The sequence below is a fragment of the Hypanus sabinus genome, unplaced genomic scaffold, assembly GCF_030144855.1.
Source record: "Hypanus sabinus isolate sHypSab1 unplaced genomic scaffold, sHypSab1.hap1 scaffold_1307, whole genome shotgun sequence".
NCBI lineage: Eukaryota > Metazoa > Chordata > Chondrichthyes > Myliobatiformes > Dasyatidae > Hypanus > Hypanus sabinus.
Window position 1 is genome coordinate 26,951 of NW_026779375.1, and position 21,034 is coordinate 47,984.

Here is a 21,034-nt window from a genome sequence, read left to right on the forward strand (position 1 = left end):
GGCATTTGACAAGGTTCCTCACTGTCGGCTTATTCAGACAGTCAGATGGCATGGGATCCAGGGAAGTTTGGCCAGTTGGATTCAAAATTGTCTTGCCTGCAGAAGGCAGAGGGTCGTGGTGGAGGGAGTACATTCGGATTGGAGGGTTGTGACTAGTGGTGTCCCACAAGGATCTGTTCTGGTACCTCTATTTTTCGTGATTTTTATTAACGACCTGGTTGCGGGGGTAGAAGAGTGAGTTGGCAAGTTCACAGACGACACAAAGGTTGTTGGTGTTGTAGATAGTGTAGAGGATTGTCGAAGATTGCAGAGAGTCATTGATAGGATGCAGAAGTGGGCTGAGAAGTGGCAGATGGAGTTCAACCCGGAGAAGTGTGAGGTGGTACACTTCCGAAGGCCAAACTCCAAGGCAGAGTACAAAGTAAATGGTAGGATACTTGGTAGTGTGGAGGAGCAGAGGGATCTGAGGGTACATGTCCACAGATCCCTGAAAGTTGACGCAGGTTGAAAGGGTAGTTAAGAAAGCTTATGTGCTGTGAGCTTTCATAAGCCGAGGGATAGAGTTTAAGTGACGTGATGTAATGATGCAGCTCTATAAAAGTCTGGTTAGGCTACACTTGGAGTACTGTGTCCAGTTCTGATCGCCTCAATATAGGAAGGATGTAGAAGCATTGGAAAGTGTACAGAGGACATTTATCAGGATTCTGCCTGGTTTAGAGAGTATGGACTGTGATCAGTGAATAAGGGAGCATGGGCTTTACTCTTTGGAGAGAAGGAGGATGAGAGGAGACATGATAGAGGAGTACAAGATATTAAGAGGAATAGACAGAGTGGACAGCCAGCGCCTCTTCCCCAGGGCACCATTGCTCAGTACAAGAGGACGTGGCTTTAAGTTAAGGGGAGGGAAGTTCAAGGGGGATATTAGAGGAAGGTCTTTTACTCAGAGAGTGGTTGGTGCGTGGAATGCACTGCCTGAGTCAGTGGTGGAGGCAGTTACTCAAGGGAAATTTAAGAGCCTGCTGGACGGTTATATGGAGGAATTTAAGGTGTTGGGTTATATGGAGCGCAGGGTTCAGGTGTCGACAGAACATTCGGATCAGTACTGTGTCTGGTTCTGTTCGCCTCAATATAATAAGAATGTGGAGGCATTTGAAAGGGTACAGAGGTGATTTATCAGGATGCTTCCTCGTTTACAGAGTATGGATTATGACCAGAGATGAAGGGAGCTAGGGCTTTACTCTTTGTAGAGAAGGAGGATGAGAGGAGACATGATAGATGTGTACAAGATATTAAGAGGAAAAGATGGAGTGCATCGCCAACGCCTCTTCCCCAGGGCACCACCTGTCGGCACAAGAGGACATGGCTTTAAAGTAAGGGGAGGGAAATTCAAGGGGGATATTAGAGGAAGGTTTTTTACTCTGAGTGTGGTTCGTGCGTGGAATGCACTGCCTGAGTCAGTGGTGGAGGCAGATAGACGAGGGAAATTTAAGAAACTGCTGGATAGTTATATCGAGGAATTTAAGGTAGGGGGTTATATGGGAGTCAGTGTTTACGGGTCGATGCACCATTGTGGGCCGAAGGGCCTGTACTGTCCTGAACGATGTTCTGTTCTATGTTCTACATTTCTTTTATTTCGTTCGGGTAGATTCGGATCTCCAGCCCACGGTTTATCAAGCATCCAGACCTTCAATATAATGAAAAACATCCTTACTTCCACTGGCCACCGAGAGGAGTTCCAAGCAATTTCAATCTACCAGAACAAAACAGAAGAAACAGATATATATCGATGTATTCAATCGAAGTAACATGTTTTGAAAATCGTGCAGGCTAATGCTGTACAGCACTCGCATGAAACGTTTATTGCTGATTCTTGGACCGTTCTGAATCTTGATATAAGGTGTGGAAAAATCCCAACATGTAAACACAACCTCAGGGAAACAAACACAAGCATGGCGAGAAGAAGTTTATCACTGAGCTATTGAGCTCTTGATCACTGATACAACCCGCTGACCATAGTCTGGTTGGAAATGAGAAGACGAAAACATATTAACAATGTTCTATTTCCTTGTGTTTTCCAACCAGGGACAGTGTGTAGTTGATCTGCTTTTCGGTAATGCGACATAGCTGGTGACGGAAGTTTATGCAGGGGAATACCTTGCATCTAGTGTTCACAATACCAACAGTTTCAAAGATGACATGCGAAAAAAATGGAGTTAAGGCCCATGGATTTCGATCACAATTTGGAGAAAAGCCAGATTTGTTAGGATCAGAATGGACCAGGCAATTGTGGAGTGGGATTTGCATTTCCTAACAAAGGTCGGTAGGTGAATCGTCTTCAAAGGTGACAATTTGAGAGTCGGTGCAGAACAGGTGTGTGCATTTTGCTTCAGTCTTCCCGATGGAAGACACCGAACGTTTGGTGCGGGTTTCGGGTGACTGGGGTCATGAAATGTCTGAGATGACCATTACTAGATGGAGGATTCTTTGGAAACGGAAGGGTCTGAGAGTAGGTAATTAACCTGGACCAGATGGTGTCTACCACAGGGCTCCGATGTGAGTCGCTGACGAGATCGTGGAGGCATTAGTCATGGTCTTTCAAGAATCAGGACGGTCTGGAATGTTTCCGGAAATCTGGAAAATTGCAAATGTCACTTCACACGTCAAGAATGGACAGAATCAGAAGAAAGTAAACTATAGGCTGGGACGAGTGAATGCCGGAAATAAATAAAAACACAAAATGCTGGAAGAATTCAGCAGGCCAGACAGTATCTATGGGAGGAGGTAGTGACGACCCTGAAGAAGGGTTTCGGCCCGAAACGTCGTTACTACCTCCTCCCATAATTGCCGTCTGGCCTGCTGAGTTCTGCCGGCATTTTGTGTTTTTATTTATAGGACATTTAATTTGTCCTCAGTGTTCGGAGAGATGTTGGAGTCGATTATTGAGGATAAGGTCTCAGAGTACTTGGAGTCACGTGATCTGATAGGCTACAGTCAACAAGGTATCCTCAAGGGAAAATCCTGTCTGATAATCTGCTGGAGTTGTTTCAACAAATAACAAACAGGACAGACAAAGGAGAACCGTCGATGTTGTGTACATGGGTTTGCTCCTCCAAGTCTCTCTGACTATGGGGTGGTCTGTAATACAACCCCATTAATGTGGTCCTACCTTTCCTGTTCCTCAGCTCCACCCTTATGGCCTCGGTAGACAAGCCCTGTAATCTGTCCTACTTGAGTACTGTTGTAATATTTTCCCTGACAATCAATGTCATACGCCCAACCCACCATCTTCATTCCTCTGCCTCTATCACTTCTGAAGCATCTAAACCCTGGAAAATTAAGCTACCAGTCCTGCCCCTCCTGTAGCCATGTTTGACTAATGGCTATAATGTTGTAATTTCATGTGTCAATCAATGCTCTCAGCTCGTCTGCCTTCTCTACAATACTCCTCTCATTGTAAAATAAATACCTCCGATGATTATTACCACCACACACAACCCTTCCAATTGAAGCTTTGCATGAACTGAAACTCTGCCCCCTGAACCAGTTCCTCAGCCACGTGTTTATCCTCCAGAGAATCCAACTCTTAGACTCACTGGCACGTGGCACAGGTAACAATCCTGAGATTGCCACCCTCGAGGTCCTGCTTTTTAACTTCCTACCAAGCTCTCTATACACACTCTTCAGGACCTCCTCACTCTTTCTTCCTTCGTCATTGGTACCAATGTGTACCACGACATCTGGCTGATCCCCCTCCCACCTCAGAATGCTGTGCAGGCGATCAGAGACATCCCTGACCATGGCACCCGGGAGGCAACAAACCATCCGGGAGTCTCTGTCGGGTCCACAGAACCTCCTGTCCGTACCTCTAATTATCGAGTCCCCGACCACTACCGCTCTCCCTTCCCCCCTCGCTTCTGCACTGCAGAACAAGACTCAGTACCAGAGATCCGGCTTCCGCAGCTTTTCCCAGTTAACTCATGGCCCCAACAGTATCCAAATCGGTATACTTGCTGTTGAGGCGAATGGACACAGGGGAGCCCTGCACCGCCTGCCCTTTCCCCTTCCCTCGCCTGACGGTAACCATAGGCGTAACTACCTCCCTCATTCTCCCGAATGATCCGGAAGTCATCCAGCTTCTGCTCCAGGTCCCTACGAGCTGAAGCTGGACTAACTTCTTGCAGGTGTCGTTGTCTCTCCCACATCCTGCAAGAGGAGCATTCCAACATCCAGCTTGGCATTCTCTCCACTCTTAGCGAACAGAGCAAAACTTACTGGAACCCACCCTGGCCTCTGTCAAAGCTTGTTGAGCTCAAGACGTCCCACTCTGCTCCCTCTCACGCCGCTGCCCGCTGTATACAGTGGTCGCCTGTTTAGACCTTTGGAGCTCTACTGTCTGACGTCACGCGCCTGCGCAGACCAGCGTTTTTCCCCCCGAGCGGTGAATAAAAATGGTTTTTGTACGAGATTCCTTACTGCTTCACTATCAGCCTGCCGGTCCGATTTAGACAAAAAAACGTTTAAGTTGAAGTTCTAGTTTAAAATCTCCCCAGCAGCTGTAGCAAACCTCCCCATCAGTATATTGGTTCCACTGGGCTCAAGTAAAACCCGTCCTTTTTGTACATGTCACACCTGCCCCAAAGTGGTCCCAATGACCCAGAAACTTGAATCCCCGCTCCCTGCTCCAATCCCTTAGCCACGCATTTATCCTCCATCTTATCCGATTCCTATACTCACTGTCGAGTGGCACAGGCTGTAATCCTGACATTACTACACATGAGGACCTGCTCCACAACTTCCTTCTTAACTCCCTGCAGTCTGCTTTCAGGACCGCTTCCCTTTTCCTACCTATGTTGTCGGTACGCAATATGTACCACGACATCTGGTTGTTGGAGCCTGGCCAGGTGACTGACCGCTCACTGGATGAACAGTCCTGGAACAGGGTCCAAGTGACAAAGATGGCTTTGTGTCAAAGTGTACGAAGATATTTTGCGAGGGATATAGTGCTCAGAAAGCAAGGCGATTGCAGTCGAACTTAGACAAATTAGAGGAACGTGCATAAATATGTCCGATGGTATACAGTGTTGTGAAATGTTTGATAATACAGTCGGGTAAAAGGAAGAAAAGCGCAGACCATGATCTAAATGGGAACAAAGCTCAAACGCCAGAGGTGCAAAGGGACTTCGGTGTCCTCGTGCCAGACTCCCAGAAGGTCAGGTTACGGGTTGAGTCTGTGATAACGAAGACAAATGCAATTTTGGAATTTATTTCAAGGATATTGGAACATAAAAGCAAGGAAATAATGCTGAGCTTTTATGAGACACAAGTCAGGCCGCATTTAGAGTACTGCTATCAGTTTCGGGCCCCATATCTCAGAAGGAGTGTGCTGTCCTTGCAGAGAGAAGAGATGAGGTTTACGAGGGTAATTCGGGGAATGAATGGGGTTAACATATGAGGAACGATTGCCAGCTTTGAGTCTGCACAGTGGAATTCAGAAGAATGTGGGAAGGGGATCAGATTGCAACTTACTAAATGATGAAAGGAGCAGGTAAGGTGGATGTGAAGAGGCTGTTTCCTCTTGTGGGAACATCAAGAACTAGAAGTCACAGCCTCAGAACTGCTGAAGGATCTCGGCCTGGAACGTCGACTGTACTCTTTTCCGGAGTTGCTGCCTGGCCTGCTGAGTTCCTCCAGCACTCCGTGTGTGCTCCCTGGATTTCCAGCGTCGGCCTGTTTTCTCTTGTTTGAGAAAACACCACAACCTGAAACAGATGGAAGAATGAGGAGGAAATGAACAGATTACAAAACAGAGTCGGTTAGCGATGCTCTACGGGCAAGGATACAACAGCACTCGCAGACAAATATCTCCGGAATAGCAGCAGGTCCGCTGGTGTTTTATCACATTGAGCATTAATGGTATCTCGGGTGTGTGGTCGGGTGTAGTTACACTGCTAATATCACCGCTCCACTACGGGAGACATAACGTAGGGTTCAAACACACAGTCCATTTGTTTGCAACTCAGGAACACGAAGGGTGCAATTACGCTGAGGGGTTTGTACTACCCAACCCCTAACAGCCACTGGGATATTGATCTTCAGATTCAGGAAATGTGTAAAATAATGGCGTTGAGTCGAGGTGGGGGGTGTTTCTATTTCCCCAATATAAGCTAGTGGCTTCTTAATGTAAGGAGTTCAGACAGGGCTGAATTGATTAAGCGTATCCAGGAGAGTTTCTGAAATCAACATGCTGACGGTCCAACGGGATGAGAGGCCGTACTGGACCTCATGCCAGGTAAAGAGCTTGTCCAGGTGCCTCAAATGTCAATAGACAATAGACAATAGGTGCAGAAGTAGACCATTCGGCCCCTCGAGTCTGCACCGCCATTCTGAGATCATGGCTGATCATTCACTATCAATACCCAGTCACTGCCTTGTCCCCATATCCCTTGATTCCCCTATCCATCAGATATCTATCCAGCTCCTTCTTGAAAGCATCCAGAGAATTGGCCTCCACCGTCTTCCGAGGCAGTGCATTCCACACCTCCACAACCCTCTGGGAGAAGAAGCTCTTCCTCAACTCTGTTTTAAATAACTGACCTCTTATTCTCAATCCATGCCCTCTGGTACTGGACTCTCCCATCATCTGGAACATATTTCCTGCCTCAATCCTATCAAATCCTTTAATTATCTTAAACGTTTCAATCAGATCCCCTCTCAATCTCCTCAATTCCAGCGTGTACAAGCCTAATCTCTCCAATCTCTCTGCGTAAGACAGCCCTGCCATCCCAGGAATCAACCTAGTGAATCTACGCTGCACTTCCTCAATTGCCAGAATGTCCTTCCTTAAACCTGGAGACCAAAACTGTACACAATATTCCAGGTGTGGTCTCACCAGGGCCCTGTACAAATGCAAAAGGACATCCTTGCTCTTGTATTCAATTCCCCTTGTAACAAGGCCAACATTCCATTTGCCCTCTTCACTGCCTGTTGCACTTGCTCATTCACCTTCATTGACTGGTGAACTAGGACTCCTAGGTCTCTTTGCATTTCTCCCTTACCTAACTCGACACCGTTCAGACAATAAAGATGGCTAAGTCAACTGGACCAGGTGGACTACATCCAGAGTCCTGAGACAGATTGCTGAAGAGCTTTGGTCGTCATCTTTCAAGAATCACTTCCCCCGGGCATGGTCCAGAAGGACTGTTAAATCGCAAAGGTCACTCGAGTATTTAAAAAGGGAGGAAGGCAAAAGAAAGGAACCTGTCGGCCACTTCATCTAAACTCAGTTGGTGGGAAAGCGTTGGAGTCTATGATTCTGGTTGAGGTTTCGAGGTACTTAGAGACAAATGCTGAAATAAGTCAAAGTCAGCATGGTTTCTGTGATGGAAAATATTGCCTGGCAGATCTCGCTTGACCTGATAGACCCTGGAAAATTTCCAAAGTAATATATGTTCTGCACAACATTGTGGGCCAAAAGGCCAGAATTGTGCTGTAGTTTTTTTTATGCTTCTCATTAACGCTAGGTATGTAAATCAGCTAGATTTCAGGTTTCACGCGTTCAGATTTTCACCACTTCACTCTCAGTCGGGGTCAGGTTCCTGCAGAGACCCCAGTCAGCTCTCGGCGGTCCAAGGGAACAGATTGCAACACAGCCTGAGACAGTTGGAAGAACAAAGAGGAAGTGAGCTGATTACACAGCAGTGTCGGGAAAAGCAGATGACGGGTAATGTTTCAACACTCTCAGACTGTGGAGTAGGAAGCGTGCAATGAGACTGACAGGAGCCCCGAACAGCCTTCGGGACATTGAGGAACAGATAGACAATCAGATTAAGGAAATCTGTAAATATAAGGGTGTTGTTGACAGGGCAGGGAGGAGCTTGCCCTGGAGGATTAGAGGGGGACACTGTCGGGGATGACGGTAGACAGAATAGTTCACATTTGCCGGATAGACATCTCCCACAGAAGGAAATGCTCCGAAATGACAGGGTTAGGCAATTGTGGCTGACAGAGGAACTGAAAGACTGCACAAAAGTCAATGAAAGGGTGTATAGTGCACAGACGTCTGTGGGAAGTTGGATGATTGGGAACTTTTCCAAAGCAAATAAAAGGCAACTGAAAAGACATAAGATGAGAAAAGACGAAACACGAAGGCTGACTAGCCAATAATATAAAGCATAATGCTAAAGGTGTTTTTGCTCAGTGACGTAAAGAGTTAAAAGGAGGTGGAAGTTGATACTGGGCCACTGAAATGGCGTTGGTGGGCTAATTATAAAATAAGTCAAAGTCAGCATGGTTTCTGTGAAGGGAAATCTTGCCTGACAAATCTGTTCGAGTTCTTCGAGGAAGTAACAAGCAGTTTGGACAAACGAGAGGCAGCGGATGTCATTTACTTGGAGATTTCAGAAGGCATTTGATAAGGTGTCACACATGAGGCTGCTGAAGAAGATAAAATCCTGTGGCATTGCAAGAAGGATAGTGGCGTGCTAGAGGAATGTCTGTCAGGCAGGAATTAAAGTGGCCTTTTCCGGTTGGCTGCCAGTGTCCCTCAGGGGTCTGTTTTGGGCTCGCTATTTTTGACATTGTTTGTCAATGATTTCGATCGGAATTGATGGTTTTGTGTCAGGGTTTACTAGGATAGGTTGAGGGGTAACTAGTGCTCAGGAAGCAATGCGATTGCAGGAAAACTTAAACAATTTGGAGGAACGGGCATAAAAGTGTCAGATGTTATGTAGTGCTTGGAAATGTTTGATAGTAACAGGAGCAATGGTGCAGACTATTATATGAATTGGAAGAAAGCTCAAACATCAGAATTGCAAAGGAAGTTGGGAGTCCTCGTGCAAGACGCCAGAAGATTAATTTACAAGTTGTGTCTGTGATAACGAAGGCAAATGCAATGTTGGCATTTATTTCAAGGGGAATAGAATATAACAGCAAGGAGATAATGCTGAGCTTTTGTAAGACACTAGTCAGGTCGCACGTGGAGTATTGTCAACAGTCTCGGGACCCATGTCTCAGAAGGGATGTGTTGTCATTGGAGACAGTCCACAGTAGGTTCACGCGGATTATTCCGAAAATTAAGGGGTTAACGTATGAGGAGTAGCCGGTACTAATTTCCATGCTTGTAGATTTCCTATAATACTGTGGTCTCTTAACTTGTTAAACGGCCTCGTGTGGCTCCTTGCCAACGGCCTTCTGAAACCCAGGGGCACGGTACCCACCGACTCTCACTTGTCCAGCGTGTTTGCTATTTCTACAAATATTCCCAACAAATTTCTCAGGCAAGATTTTCCCTCGAGGAAACCACGTTGACTACGGCCTATTTTATCATGTGCCTCCAGGTCAACCGAACCGACATCCTGCACAATCGACTCCAACATCTTCCCAGCCACCATGCTACCATACATATTCTCGCCTCTCTTTTATTACTTAATAACTCGGAAGAAATGTTTTGCTACCTTCTTTTATGCAATTAGCTAGTTTATAATTGCATTCCATCTATTCGTTCTTTTTGACTTTTAGGAAGACGAATGCGTCTAATGGCGACTCCTTTGCTTCTATCTTCGGAAACAGCTCTATTTATATCTCTGATATCTCTTTCTTTTTTCCTTGACCAGTTTCTTTAGAAGACCCCGACCTGGAGTTACACGCTGACTTTGATTCCTTGCGGGGCCTCACGACCGGCCGCTTCTCGACATGCCAAGGGTGCGGCCTAGAAGACGAGTGCGCCTTCGGTGTGCCGGAATTTCCTGGCTCTGGAGACGGCCAGATTCCAGGCCGGTGACGCCGCCTGCTGGGTCGAGGAACACGAAAGATCGTCAACAGCGAGCAGGCTGCTGGCTGTGCACCCTGGGACCCGAGCTCGGAAAAAACAAAACGACGCAACAGACTTTTAACACCACAGATTGGCGAGCTGCTTTGTTGATTCTCCCCTCTCGCTGGGAAACCGAGATATCACTTTCTCCCTTGTTCGTGAGAGAGAGAGAGAGCCCGGTGAAAGGGTAGTCTTAGAAGAACATAGAACATAGAATAGTACAGCACATTACAGGTCCTTCGGCCCACAATGTTGTGCCGACGCACAAACCCTGCCTCCCATATAACCCCCCCCCCCCACCTTAAATTCCTCCATATACCTGTCTAGTAGTCTCTTAAACTTCACTAGAGTATCTGCCTCCACCACTGACTCAGGCAGTGCATTCCACACCAACCAATAAAAAACCTTCCTCTAATATCCCCCTTCAACTTCCCACAACTTACCTTAAAGCCATGTCCTCCTGTATTGAGCAGTGGTGCCCTGGAGAAGAGGCGCTGGCTGTCCACTCTGTCTATTCCTCTTAATATCTTGTACACCTCTATCATGTCTCCTCTTATCCTCCATCTCTCCAAAGAGTAAAGCCCTAGCTCCCCTAATCTCTGATCATAATCCATACTCTCTAAACCAGGCAGCATCCTGGTAAATCTCCTCTGTACCTTTTCCAATCCCTCTGCTATCTAGTCCGGTTCCATACACATTTTTTGAGGATGTGACTAAGCACATTGACGAAGGAAGAACAATAGATGTAGTGTATATGAATTTCAGCAAGGCATTTGATAAGGAACCCCATGCAAGGCTTATTGAGAGAGTAAGGAGGCATGGGATCCAAGGGAACATTGTTTTATGGATCCAGAACTAACTTTCCCACAGAAAGCAAAGAGTGGTTCTAGACGGATCACAATCTGCATTGAAGTCGGGCTCCAGAGGTGTACCTCAGGGATCTGTTCTAGAACCCTTACTCTCCGTATAGTACGAATGGGTAAGACTCTTGGTAGTGTGGAGGATCCGAGGGATCTTGGGTTCGAGTCCATAGGACACTCAAAGCTGCTACGCAGGATGACTCTGTGATTAAGAAGGCATACGGTGCATTGGCCTTTGTCAATCACGGGATTGTGTTTTGGAGCCGAGAGGTAATTTTGCAACTTTAAGAGGACCCTGGTCAGACCCCTCTTGGAGAACTGTGCTCAGTTCTGGTCGCCGTGCAACAGGACGGGTGTGGAGAGCATAGAGAGGGCGCAGAGAAGATTTAACAAGGATGTTGCCTGGATTGGGGATCATGCCTTATGAGAAAAGATTAAATGAGCTCGGCCACTTCTCCTTGGAGCGACGGGGGATGAGAGGTGACCTGATAGAGGTGTATAAGATAATGAGAGGCATTGATCCTGTGTATAGTCAGAGGCTTTTTTCCCAGGGGTGAAATTGCCAGCACGAGAGAACACAGTTTTAAGCTTCTTGGAAGTAGGTACAGAAGATGTAGGGATATTCTCATCGCAAAGTACAAGACGTATGCTAAAGGGGGATATCGCGACCATAGCTGACAAGAGAAGTTAAAGCCAACATTTAGCCAAAGTGCAATCATAAAAGTAGTGAAAATTTAGAGGATTGTGAAGGTTTGAGAAACCAACCGAAGAAGGAAAAAGCGGAATATGAAGCTAGCCAATAATATTAAAGAGGACACCGAAAGTTTCTTCAGATATATAAAACATAAAAATGAGGCTGCAACACATATTGGACTGCTAAAATAACGTGAGGGAGATGTGATAGGGACAAGGAAATGGCGGAAAAAATCTGAATAGTTATTTTGCGTCAATGTTAACTGCAGAACAGTCTGCTGTAAGTTCGAGAGTGTCAGGAGGAAGAAGAATGTGAAGTTGCCATTACCGGGGAGAGGGTACTTGGGACATTGAACGGTCACCAGGCAAGAAGATAGACATCCCAGTGTTCTGAAAGTGGAGGTGGAAGAGATGTTGGAGGCATTAATAATGCTATTTCAAGAATCAATTGATCCTGGCATGTTCTTGTTGGAATAGAAAATTACAAATGTTACTCCACTCTTCAAGAGGGGAGGGAGGTAGAAGGAAGAAAATTACAGGCCAGTTAGTCTGACCACAGTGTTTGGACTTGGTTGCGAAGTAGATGGTTTCAGTGTACCCGGAGGAACATGATGTAATAGGTCGCCGACAGTACGGTTTCCTTGGGGGAAATTTTTGCCTGACATATCTGTTGGAATTATTTGAAGAAATAACAAGCATGTTAGTGACTGGGGAATCGGTGGATGTTGTTTAGTCAAATCAAGTCAAGTCGCTTTTTATTGTCGTTTCGACCATAAGCTGCTGGTACAGTACACAGTGAAAACGAAACAACGTTCCTCCAGGACCCTGGTGTTACATGAAACAACACAAAACTACACTAGACTATGTGAGACAGCACAAGGCTACGTAAAGCAACATAAAAGCTGCACCAGACTACAGATCTACACAGGACTACATAAAGTGCACAAAACAGTGCAGGGCAGTACAATAATTAATAAACAAGATAATAGGCACAGTAGAGGACAAATTTCAATATAATAATAAATGCTGAAGGTGTCAGGCCAGGCTCTGGGTATTGAGGAGTCTGACGGCTTGGGGGAAGAAACTGTTACATAGTCTGGTTGTGAGAGCCCGAATGCTTCAGTACCTTTTCCCAGACGGCAGGAGGGAGAAGAGTTTGTATGAGGGGTGCGTGGGGTCCTTCATAATGCTGTTTGCTTTGTGGATGCAGCTTGTGGTGTAAATCTCCGTGATGGCGGGAAGAGAGACCACAATGGTCTTCTCAGCTGACCTCACTATCCGCTGCAGAGTCTTGCGATCAGAGACGGTGCAATTTCCGAACCAGGCAGTGGTGCAGCTGCTCAGGATGCTCCCTATACAACCCCTGAAGAATGTGATAAGGATGGGGGTTGGAAGATGGACTTTCCTCAGCCTTCGCAAAAAGTAGAGACGCTGCTGGACTTTCTTTGCTGTGGAGCTGGTGCTTAACAAGTTAAGACCTGATGATATTACAGGAAAGATACTGGCATGGAAAAAACATTGGCTGTTTGCGGAGTCAAGGGATATGGGGAGAAGGCAGCAACGGGGTACTGATTGTATATGATCAGCCATGATCACAGTGAATGGCGGTGCTGGCTAGAAGGGCCGAATGGCCTACTCCTGCACCTATTGTCTATTGTCTATTGTCTATTGATTGGCAGCCAAAGAGTGGGAAGTAAGGGAACTTTTTTTGGTTGGCTCCCGGTGACTAGAGCTGTTCCACAGGGGTCTGTGCTGTGACTGATTCTTTTTACGTTATATGTTAATGATTTGGATGATGGAATCGATAGCTTTGTTGCAAACTTTACAGAGTCATAGAGATAAACGACATACAGTCATGCCCTTCCGCCCATCTAGTCCATTCACAGCTGGATCATAGACTTCCAGAAGCCTCCTGTCCACTCCTGCTCGCAGTTCATTCCACACTCTCACGACCTTCTGAGTGAAGACTTCCCCCTCATGTTCCCCTTAAACTTCTCACCTTTCACCCTTGATCTTGATCTCTGCTTGCAGTCTCGCCCAACCACCGTGGATAAAGCCAGTAAACCTCTATCAAATCCCCTCTCAATCTTCTACCTTCTAAATAGTGCAGTCCTACCTCATTCAATTTTTCCTGAAAACCCGGGTCCAAGTCAGACCCCACTTGGAGTAATGTGCTCAGTTCTGGTCGCCTCACTACTGGAAAGAGGTGGAAGCCGTAGAATGGGTGCAGAGGAGATTTACAAGGATGTTGCCTGGATTGGGGAGTATGCCTTATGAGAATAGATTCAGTGAACTCGGCGTTTTCTCCTTGGGGCGACGGAGGATGAGAGGTGACCTGCCAGGGGTGTATAAGATGATGAGAGGCATTGATCACGTGGATAGTCAGAGGCTTTTTCCCAGTGCTGAAATGGCTAACACAAAAAGGCAGTTTCAAGGTGCTTGGAGGTCGGTACAGAGGAGATGTCAGGGGTAAGTTTTTTACTCAGAGAGTGGTGAGTGCGTGGAATGGGCTACCGGCATCGGTGGTGGATACAGATACGATAGGGTCTTTTAAGAGGCTTTTAGATAGGTACATGGAGCTTAGTAAAACAGAGGGTTATAGGTAAGCCTGGTAATTTCTGAGGTGTGGAGATATAGGGCACAATTTTGTGGGCCGAATGGCCTGTATTGCGCTGGAGGTTTTCTATGTTTCTATACTGACCCAGCAACATCTTTGTGAATGTTCTTTATGCTCTGTACATCTTTCCTGTAGATAGGTCACATTCGAGCAGTGCCTGGGTCAGGTTCCATGCCCCAGGAGGAGGGGAAGAGCCCAAGAGAGGGCAGAACGGGGAGGGGAATAGCTGAGCGGGGGAGGGGCCAGATCTTTAAAAGCAGCCCTGACAGGTTGCGAGACAGCGAGTGACTGAGAGAGAGAGAGAGAGAGAGAGAGAGAGAGAGAGAGAGAGAGAGAGAGAGAGAGAGAGAGAGAGAGAGAGAGAGAGAGAGAATCAGCGAACGAACAAGTGCAACAGAGAGAGAGAGATGGCTCCAGTGTGGACAGGTGAACGGCCGGCCACGTCAGACGTCCAGAATATCGCAGATGCGGTGAGTTGCAAAATCTTTCAGAACCCTTAAACTACCCTTCCTCGGGTACATACATGCGAGAGACGGGTAGAGATGTAAAGGCATGGAAAAGGCAGTGGAAGTCCATTTGGTGAAGGGAGAGGAGAGGATTGAGTGTAGGACGGGGAGGATAATGATGACACTGACAGGACAGAGGCTGGATGAAGGAGGAGAGTGCGGGAAAGGTGTGAGGGGGCTATATATGGGAGAGGATAGGGGAGGGCGTCGGTACCGGGGAGGGAAGGGAGGTAGAGGGAGAAGGGGGGTTGGGAAGGGAGGTGGACGAAAGTGGGAAGGAAGGAGGAGGAGGAGGGTTTGGATTAGGGTGCGGGAGGAAAGTTGGAGAAGGAAACGGAAAACGGAATGCGAGGGGCAGGAACAGTAGGAGAAAGGGAGGTGGAAGGAGGAAGAGCCAGGAGTGGAGAGAGCGAGAAATAGCAAAAGGGGGGAATAGCGAGATAATTGAAAATCGAAGAGAGAGAGAGTGAGAGAGTGAGAGAGTTTGAAAGAGAGAGTGAGATAGAGTGAGAGAGAGAGAGAGAGAGAGAGAGAGAGAGAGAGAGAGAGAGAGAGAGAGAGAGAGAGAGAGAGAGAGAGAGAGAGAGAGAGACGGGGAGAGGAAGGGGTTAGATCAGGGGAAGTAGGGAGAGGTGGGAGGGTGGAGAAAGGAGAAAGAGTAGTGGGAGTGGGGAGATGGGAGAGAGAGATAGGAATACGGGGAGAAGAGCAGGGAAAATAGAGATATGCGAGAGGCCAGAAAGGGGAGGGAGGGCAGGGGAATTTTCGAGCGCGGAGAGGAAAGGAGAAGGAAAGAGTGGGAGGTAGAGAGAGAGAGAAAAGGGAGAGACGGATGAAAGGTGTGAGTTCCAGCAGGAGAATTGGAGAGAAGGTAAAGGATAGAGACGGGGAGGGGGGAAGTGCGAGAGCGTGACGGGAAAAGTGTGAGAAAGAGCAGGGGCTGTGGAATGAAGTAACAGAGAGTGAGACGAAGGAGGTGTTGGCAAGGGCAGGGAAAGTGGAGAAAGATCAGTGACGGAGCGACGCGAAAGAGGAAAGAGGAAATGCCCGGATAGGGTAAAGAGTATTGAGGCACACAGAAAGGGGGATAAGAGCAGTGGAGGAGGAGAGGGGGGAAGAGGGAGACGGTGAGTGTGGGTGAAAGAGCCGGGGAGGCGGAGAGAGGGGGGAAGAGAGTGACGGATTGAGGATGAAATGACAGTTTGGAGAGAGTCGAGGGAGAGTGAGGATTAAGGGTTCGATGTGAAAAGCGTGCGTCGGAGCGAACAAAAGCGGGGAAATGGAGAGAGGGGTGAGAGAGAAAAAATGATACCGCCACTCGGTTCCAGACACCGTTCCTCGTCCCGCTCTCTCCTCTCCGGGAGATTCAGATGTCTGTGTTGTTCCAGGTGAAATCCAGTGTGGAACATCACATCGGCCATAAACTGCCAACGTACATCGCGAAAACCTGCCGTGACCAGGACCAGCCTTCTATGCTGGGAAAACTTTACCTGATCAAGGTCGAGAAGGGGGCGGGGTTGGGAATGGAATGGAGTCCGCGAGAGGGTGGGAGGGGAATGGAGATCGGGATGTGTGGGAGGGAAATGGAGACCGGGAGGGGGTGGGAGAGAAATGGAGACCGGGAGAGGGTGGGAGGGGAGAGGTGTAGGTTAGGAATAGCAAAGACGGGAAGGGTGCAGGGCTGGGAGAGGAATGGAGACGGGAGGGGAATAGAGACGGGAGGAGGTGGGAGGGGAATGGAGACCGGGAGGGGGTGGGAGAGGAGAAGTGTACGGGAGGTTAGGATTAAGAAAGACGGGAAGGCTGCAGGACTGGGAGGGGAACGGAGACCGGGAGAGGGTGTGAGGGGAGAGGTGTAGGGGAGGTGATCGAATGGGGTAGGTCTGTAGGGGTGGAAGGGGGCGACAGAGACGGAGAGGTGTGTAGGGAAGATTGGAAGTGCCGCAGACGGGGAGGGGCATAGGGGATGGGGAGGGGTGTCGGGTAGGAAGGGACGATGGAGACGGGGGTTGTAGGCGAGGGAGGGGTGATGGATACAGGGAGTTGTGTAGGAGTCGGAGGGGCAATGGAGACGAGGAGGGGTGTATGGAGGGAGGGGCGATGGAGTCGGGGGTGTAGGGGAGGAGGGGCGATGGAGACGAGGGTGTAGGGGAGGGAGGGTTGACGGAAACGGGAGTGGTGTAGGGGAGGGAGGGGTGACGGAGACGGGGAGGGGGTTAGGGGAGGGAGGGGGTGACGGAGACGGGGAGGACGGTAGGGGAAGGAGGGGGTGACTGAGACTGGGAGGGGTTAGCGGAGACGGGGTGACTGAGACGGGGAGGGGGTAGGGGAGGGAGGGGTGACGGAGACGGGGAGGGTGTAGCGGATGGAAGACGTGACGGAGACGGGGAGGGGTTGTAGGCGAGGGAGGGGTGATGGAGACGGAGTTGTGTAGCGGACGGAGGGGCGATGGAGACGTGGGGGACGAGGGGAGGGAGGAGTGCTGGAGGCAGGGTGTGTAGGGGAGGGAGGTGTGCTGGAGACGGGGTGTGTAGGGGAGGGAGGGGCGATGGAGACGGGGGTGTGTAGGGGTGGGAGGGGCGATGGAGACGGGGGGCTTTAGGAGAGGGAGGGGCGATGGAGACGGTGGGTGTAGGGGAGGGAGGTGTGCTGGAGACGGGGTGTGTAGGGGAGGGAGGTGTGCTGGAGACGGGGTGTGTAGGGGAGGGAGGGGCGATGGAGACGGTGGGTGTAGGGGAGGGAGGTGTGCTGGAGACGGGGTGTGTAGGGGAGGGAGGGGCGATGGAGACGGGGGTGTGTAGGGGAGGGAGGGGCGATGGAGACGGTGGGTGTAGGGGAGGGAGGTGTGCTGGAGACGGGGTGTGTAGGGGAGGGAGGTGTGATGGAGACGGGTGGTGTAGGGGAGGGAGGTGTACTGGAGACGGTGGGTGTAGGGGAGGGAGGGGCGATGGAGACGGGTGGTGTAGGGGAGGGAGGTGTGCTGGAGACGGGGTGTGTAGGGGAGGGAGGTGCGATGGAGACGGGGGTGTAGAGAAGGGAGCGGTGATGGAGACGGGGTGGTGTAGGGGAGGGAGGTGTGCTGGAGACGGGGTGTGTAGGGGAAGGAGGGGCGATGGAGACGGGTGGTGTTGGGGAGGGAGGTGTGCTGGAGACGGGGTGTGTAGGGGAGGGAGGTGTGATGGAGACGGGGTGTGTAGGGGAGGGAGGGGCGATGGAGACGGGGGGTGTAGGGGAGGGAGGGGCGATGGAGACGGGTGGTGTAAGGGAGGGAGGTGTACTGGAGATGGTGGGTGTAGGGGAGGGAGGGGCGATGGAGACGGGTGGTGTAGGGGAGGGAGGTGTGCTGGAGACGGGGTGTGTAGGGGAGGGAGGTGTGCTGGAGACGGGTGGTGTAGGGGAGGGAGGTGTGCTGGAGACGGGGTGTGTAGGGGAGGGAGGTGTGATGGAGACGGGGGGTGCAGGGGAGGGAGTGGCGATGGAGACGGGTGGTGTAGGGGAGGGAGGTGTACTGGAGACGGGGTGTGTAGGGGAGGGAGGGGGCGATGGAGACGGGGTGTGTAGGGGAGGGAGGTGCGATGGAGACGGGGAGGCGATTAGCGCGGGATGAATGACGGAGATGTGGAGGGAAGCCTGTCGAGAGTGCGGATCAGGGAAGTGGCAATGGGAAGGAGGGGTTGTCGGACGGGTCTCCCATGACTAACCGAGTGACTCTCCCCACAGATCGATATCAGCAACAACAACGTCCTCCACATTGAGGTGTTCGTTCCTCGTCAGCACTCTATCTCTGATTCAGTTCTGCTGGCGGTCGTGGAAAACTTCAGGATGAGCGATCCGCTGGAACCCTTGGTCTGAGAAACGAGAGTTTCCTGACCGATGCCAACCCCTCGCTGTGCTTGCGGCCCACCCCTCGGGAATATACCCCTCCCTCCCTACAAAGCTCGTCACGGGGTAGTTGGGACACCCTTCAGCTACCCACAGTTTAATGCGGGGTTTGGTTCTTCCTGTCCACAGATCCCAGACACACTCCCACCTCCCCGAGACCCTACAACCCCGCCAACTCACCGACAGGTCCCGCGGTCCAGGAATACCAGCAGACCCACCTCTCCAGCTCGCTGAGGCCACCTGAACCGTCAGCTGTTCGACGCAGAATCTTTTGGCTAATAAAACGCGTTGATCCGATTGGTCGTCTGGTCGTCTTTAACCATCCCCTCTTTCCGATGCTGGGGGCGGGGGCAACGCTGCGGGGCAGCCAGTGCGGATGTGAGGGGGAGAGGGGGAGCTGGACGTATGCGGGCCGCTGAACTACAGTCTGACGGAGATCCAATCGGAGGGAGGCGGTCACGGAGACAAGGGGAGGGGGCGCGGTTCGAGGTGGCGTGTGGAGGGGAATCACTGCGAGGTGTGGATGGTGTCAGTGGGATGAGAGGGCGGGGTGTGTGAGGTGGGCGGGATGAGAGGAAATAGAGGGCGGGGTTCGTGGGAGAAGGGGGCGCGTTAGGGACGAGGGGCGGGGTTTGCGGGAGGAGAGGTCGGAGACAGTGGAGAGAGGGGGCGAGCGGAGAGAGCGGTTCGCGTTGTACAATCTGCGGCAGGGAGCGCGTAAGAGGGACACTTTTCAATCGGGGCGGCGATCGAGATTTTCAAAGGCAGAGTTTCGGGGCAATTCACGAAGAAGAGCTCCGACCAGCGACCAGCCGGCCTCTGGGATTGGTTAGCTGGAGCAAGTTAAAGGAAGGCTGTGCCAAGCGCGGCGGCGGTGGTTTGCGTGGTGTTAGGTACACGCAACCCTGGGGAGAGTTCCTGTTACATGCTCGCAACCCTGTAAAACTATCACCCGCAATAGGACGCACTTTAGTTTGCGGTCAACAGTCACTATTTTATTAGTAACTGCTAAATATAGTAAATTAACCAGGTAATCAAAGGTTAGCAGCATTATGCGGACATAGGAGTACAGATAAAGTTCGCCAAACAAAGACAAGCTCAGCTGGTAATAGTTACAGTCTGACGATGGGATGTTAGAAAGTTCGGTTCAGTTCCAATGCAGAGCTGATTCGGTTGTGTTGAGGGAGATATTTGTAACCCAAGGCGAAATCCACGACAGGGGGAACGCCAGTAAACAGGTGTCGTCGATCTTCCCGCTGTCCTGCGAATCCTCGCACGCAGCTTCACCAACAGTAGCTGATCAAAGGGGGACCCGAGTTCAACCCGGGGAAGTGTGAGGTGTGCACTTCGGAAGGACAAACTCCAAGGCAGAGTACAAAGTAAATGGCGGGCTACCAGGTAGTGTGGAGAAGCGGCAGGGGACATGTCCACAGATCCCTGAAAGTTACCTCCCTGGTAGACAGGGTAGTTAAGAAAGCTTATGGAGTGTTGGCAATGGAACAACTTTGGTACCGTCGGTTCGTTGCTGCGTTATCAATTATAACCCAAACATTCCGACTAAACAGACCATTACCTCAGCAGTTACCCACAAAAAAACCACTTCTTTATAACGCTGCAGAGAAGCCATTTTATATATGCAGTTAACATACAGTTAATAATGTGGACCCTACCATCGTTTACCCCTCCCCGTGCTACACGTTTCACATCCTTACCCGCGGAGTCATTTCCACGCCACTCCGCATTATTCTTTTTGGAGTGGCTTTTGACTGTCAATTTCTGACGGCAGTTTTGTGTCACTTATGAGTTCTTGTTCTGCTTGGCCGTTCTTGATTGGAGTTCCGACCCTGTCTTTAGTTCTGCCCGTTGCACTGAGGTAACGGGAACCATGTTTCCTGAAGTCACTATTTCACATCCGGAAACAGCAGCCCACTCCAGCTATTGAAATTACTCTTTCAATCATTGAGGGGCCATCACTGTGCAGAATGAAATCTCAGGCAGAAGAAGAAACTGCCATAGATTTGGTGCGCTACCTCGGGAGAATATGTGCTGCGGCGTCCAAGGAGGGGTTGATTCAGGAGTGTTCATTCAGGAAGATATCAAGCTGTATTGTGCTGGATTGTAGATTTCCGCAACATAAATGGAAACAGGGTCTCAGACTTTATTTTCCTGTGTCACTTCCATCCTGTGTTTATCGTTAACGTCTCGGATAAGTGGTTTATCTGTAGCAGTGAATCTTAATTCAGGTGTAGACAATGGCGATTTAAATGTTTGAAACACTTTCAGTTCTTCATTTACAGCGACAGAGTCGGCTGAGCACTGAATGTCTCTCAGGAGATTGCCAATCAACTGATCAATTGTTGTTGGAACTGCCACCATTGGTGTTAGCTTGCTAATGTATTGATTAACAATATCGATAACCATATAACAATTACAGTATGGAAACAGGCCATCTCGGCCCTTCTAATCCATGCCGAATGCTTACTCACACCTAGTCCCACAGACCTGTACGCAGCGCATAACCCTCCATTCCTTTCCTGTCCATATACCTATCCAATTTTCCTTTAAATGACAATACCGAACCTGCCTCTACCACTTCTACTGGAAGCTCGTTCCACACAGCGACCAGTCTCTGAGTAAAGAAATTCCCCCTCGTGTTACCCTTAAACTT

General features: G+C 49.7%; 1 protein-coding gene across 1 annotated transcript; it reads left to right on the plus strand.

Annotated features, from left to right (window-relative positions):
- Positions 1 to 14,292: 14,292 nt before the first annotated feature.
- Positions 14,293 to 18,543, plus strand: LOC132386776 (cystatin-B-like). The gene is made up of 3 exons (XM_059959107.1): positions 14,293 to 14,448; positions 15,873 to 15,983; positions 18,205 to 18,543. Exons 1-3 carry the CDS (start codon positions 14,386 to 14,388, stop codon positions 18,334 to 18,336), a joined length of 306 nt encoding a protein of 101 aa, XP_059815090.1. The 5' UTR covers positions 14,293 to 14,385; the 3' UTR covers positions 18,337 to 18,543.
- The last annotated feature ends 2,491 nt before the right edge of the window (positions 18,544 to 21,034 follow it).

Excerpts from the sequence above, each read along its gene's own strand:
- LOC132386776 (XM_059959107.1), top strand. The coding sequence starts at position 14,386 with ATGGCTCCAGTGTGGACAGGTGAACGGCCGGCCACGTCAGACGTCCAG. Across the intron at positions 14,449-15,872 it reads TCCAGAATATCGCAGATGCG|GTGAAATCCAGTGTGGAACA; the intron begins GTGAGTTGCAAA and ends GTGTTGTTCCAG. Across the intron at positions 15,984-18,204 it reads GAAAACTTTACCTGATCAAG|ATCGATATCAGCAACAACAA; the intron begins GTCGAGAAGGGG and ends CTCTCCCCACAG.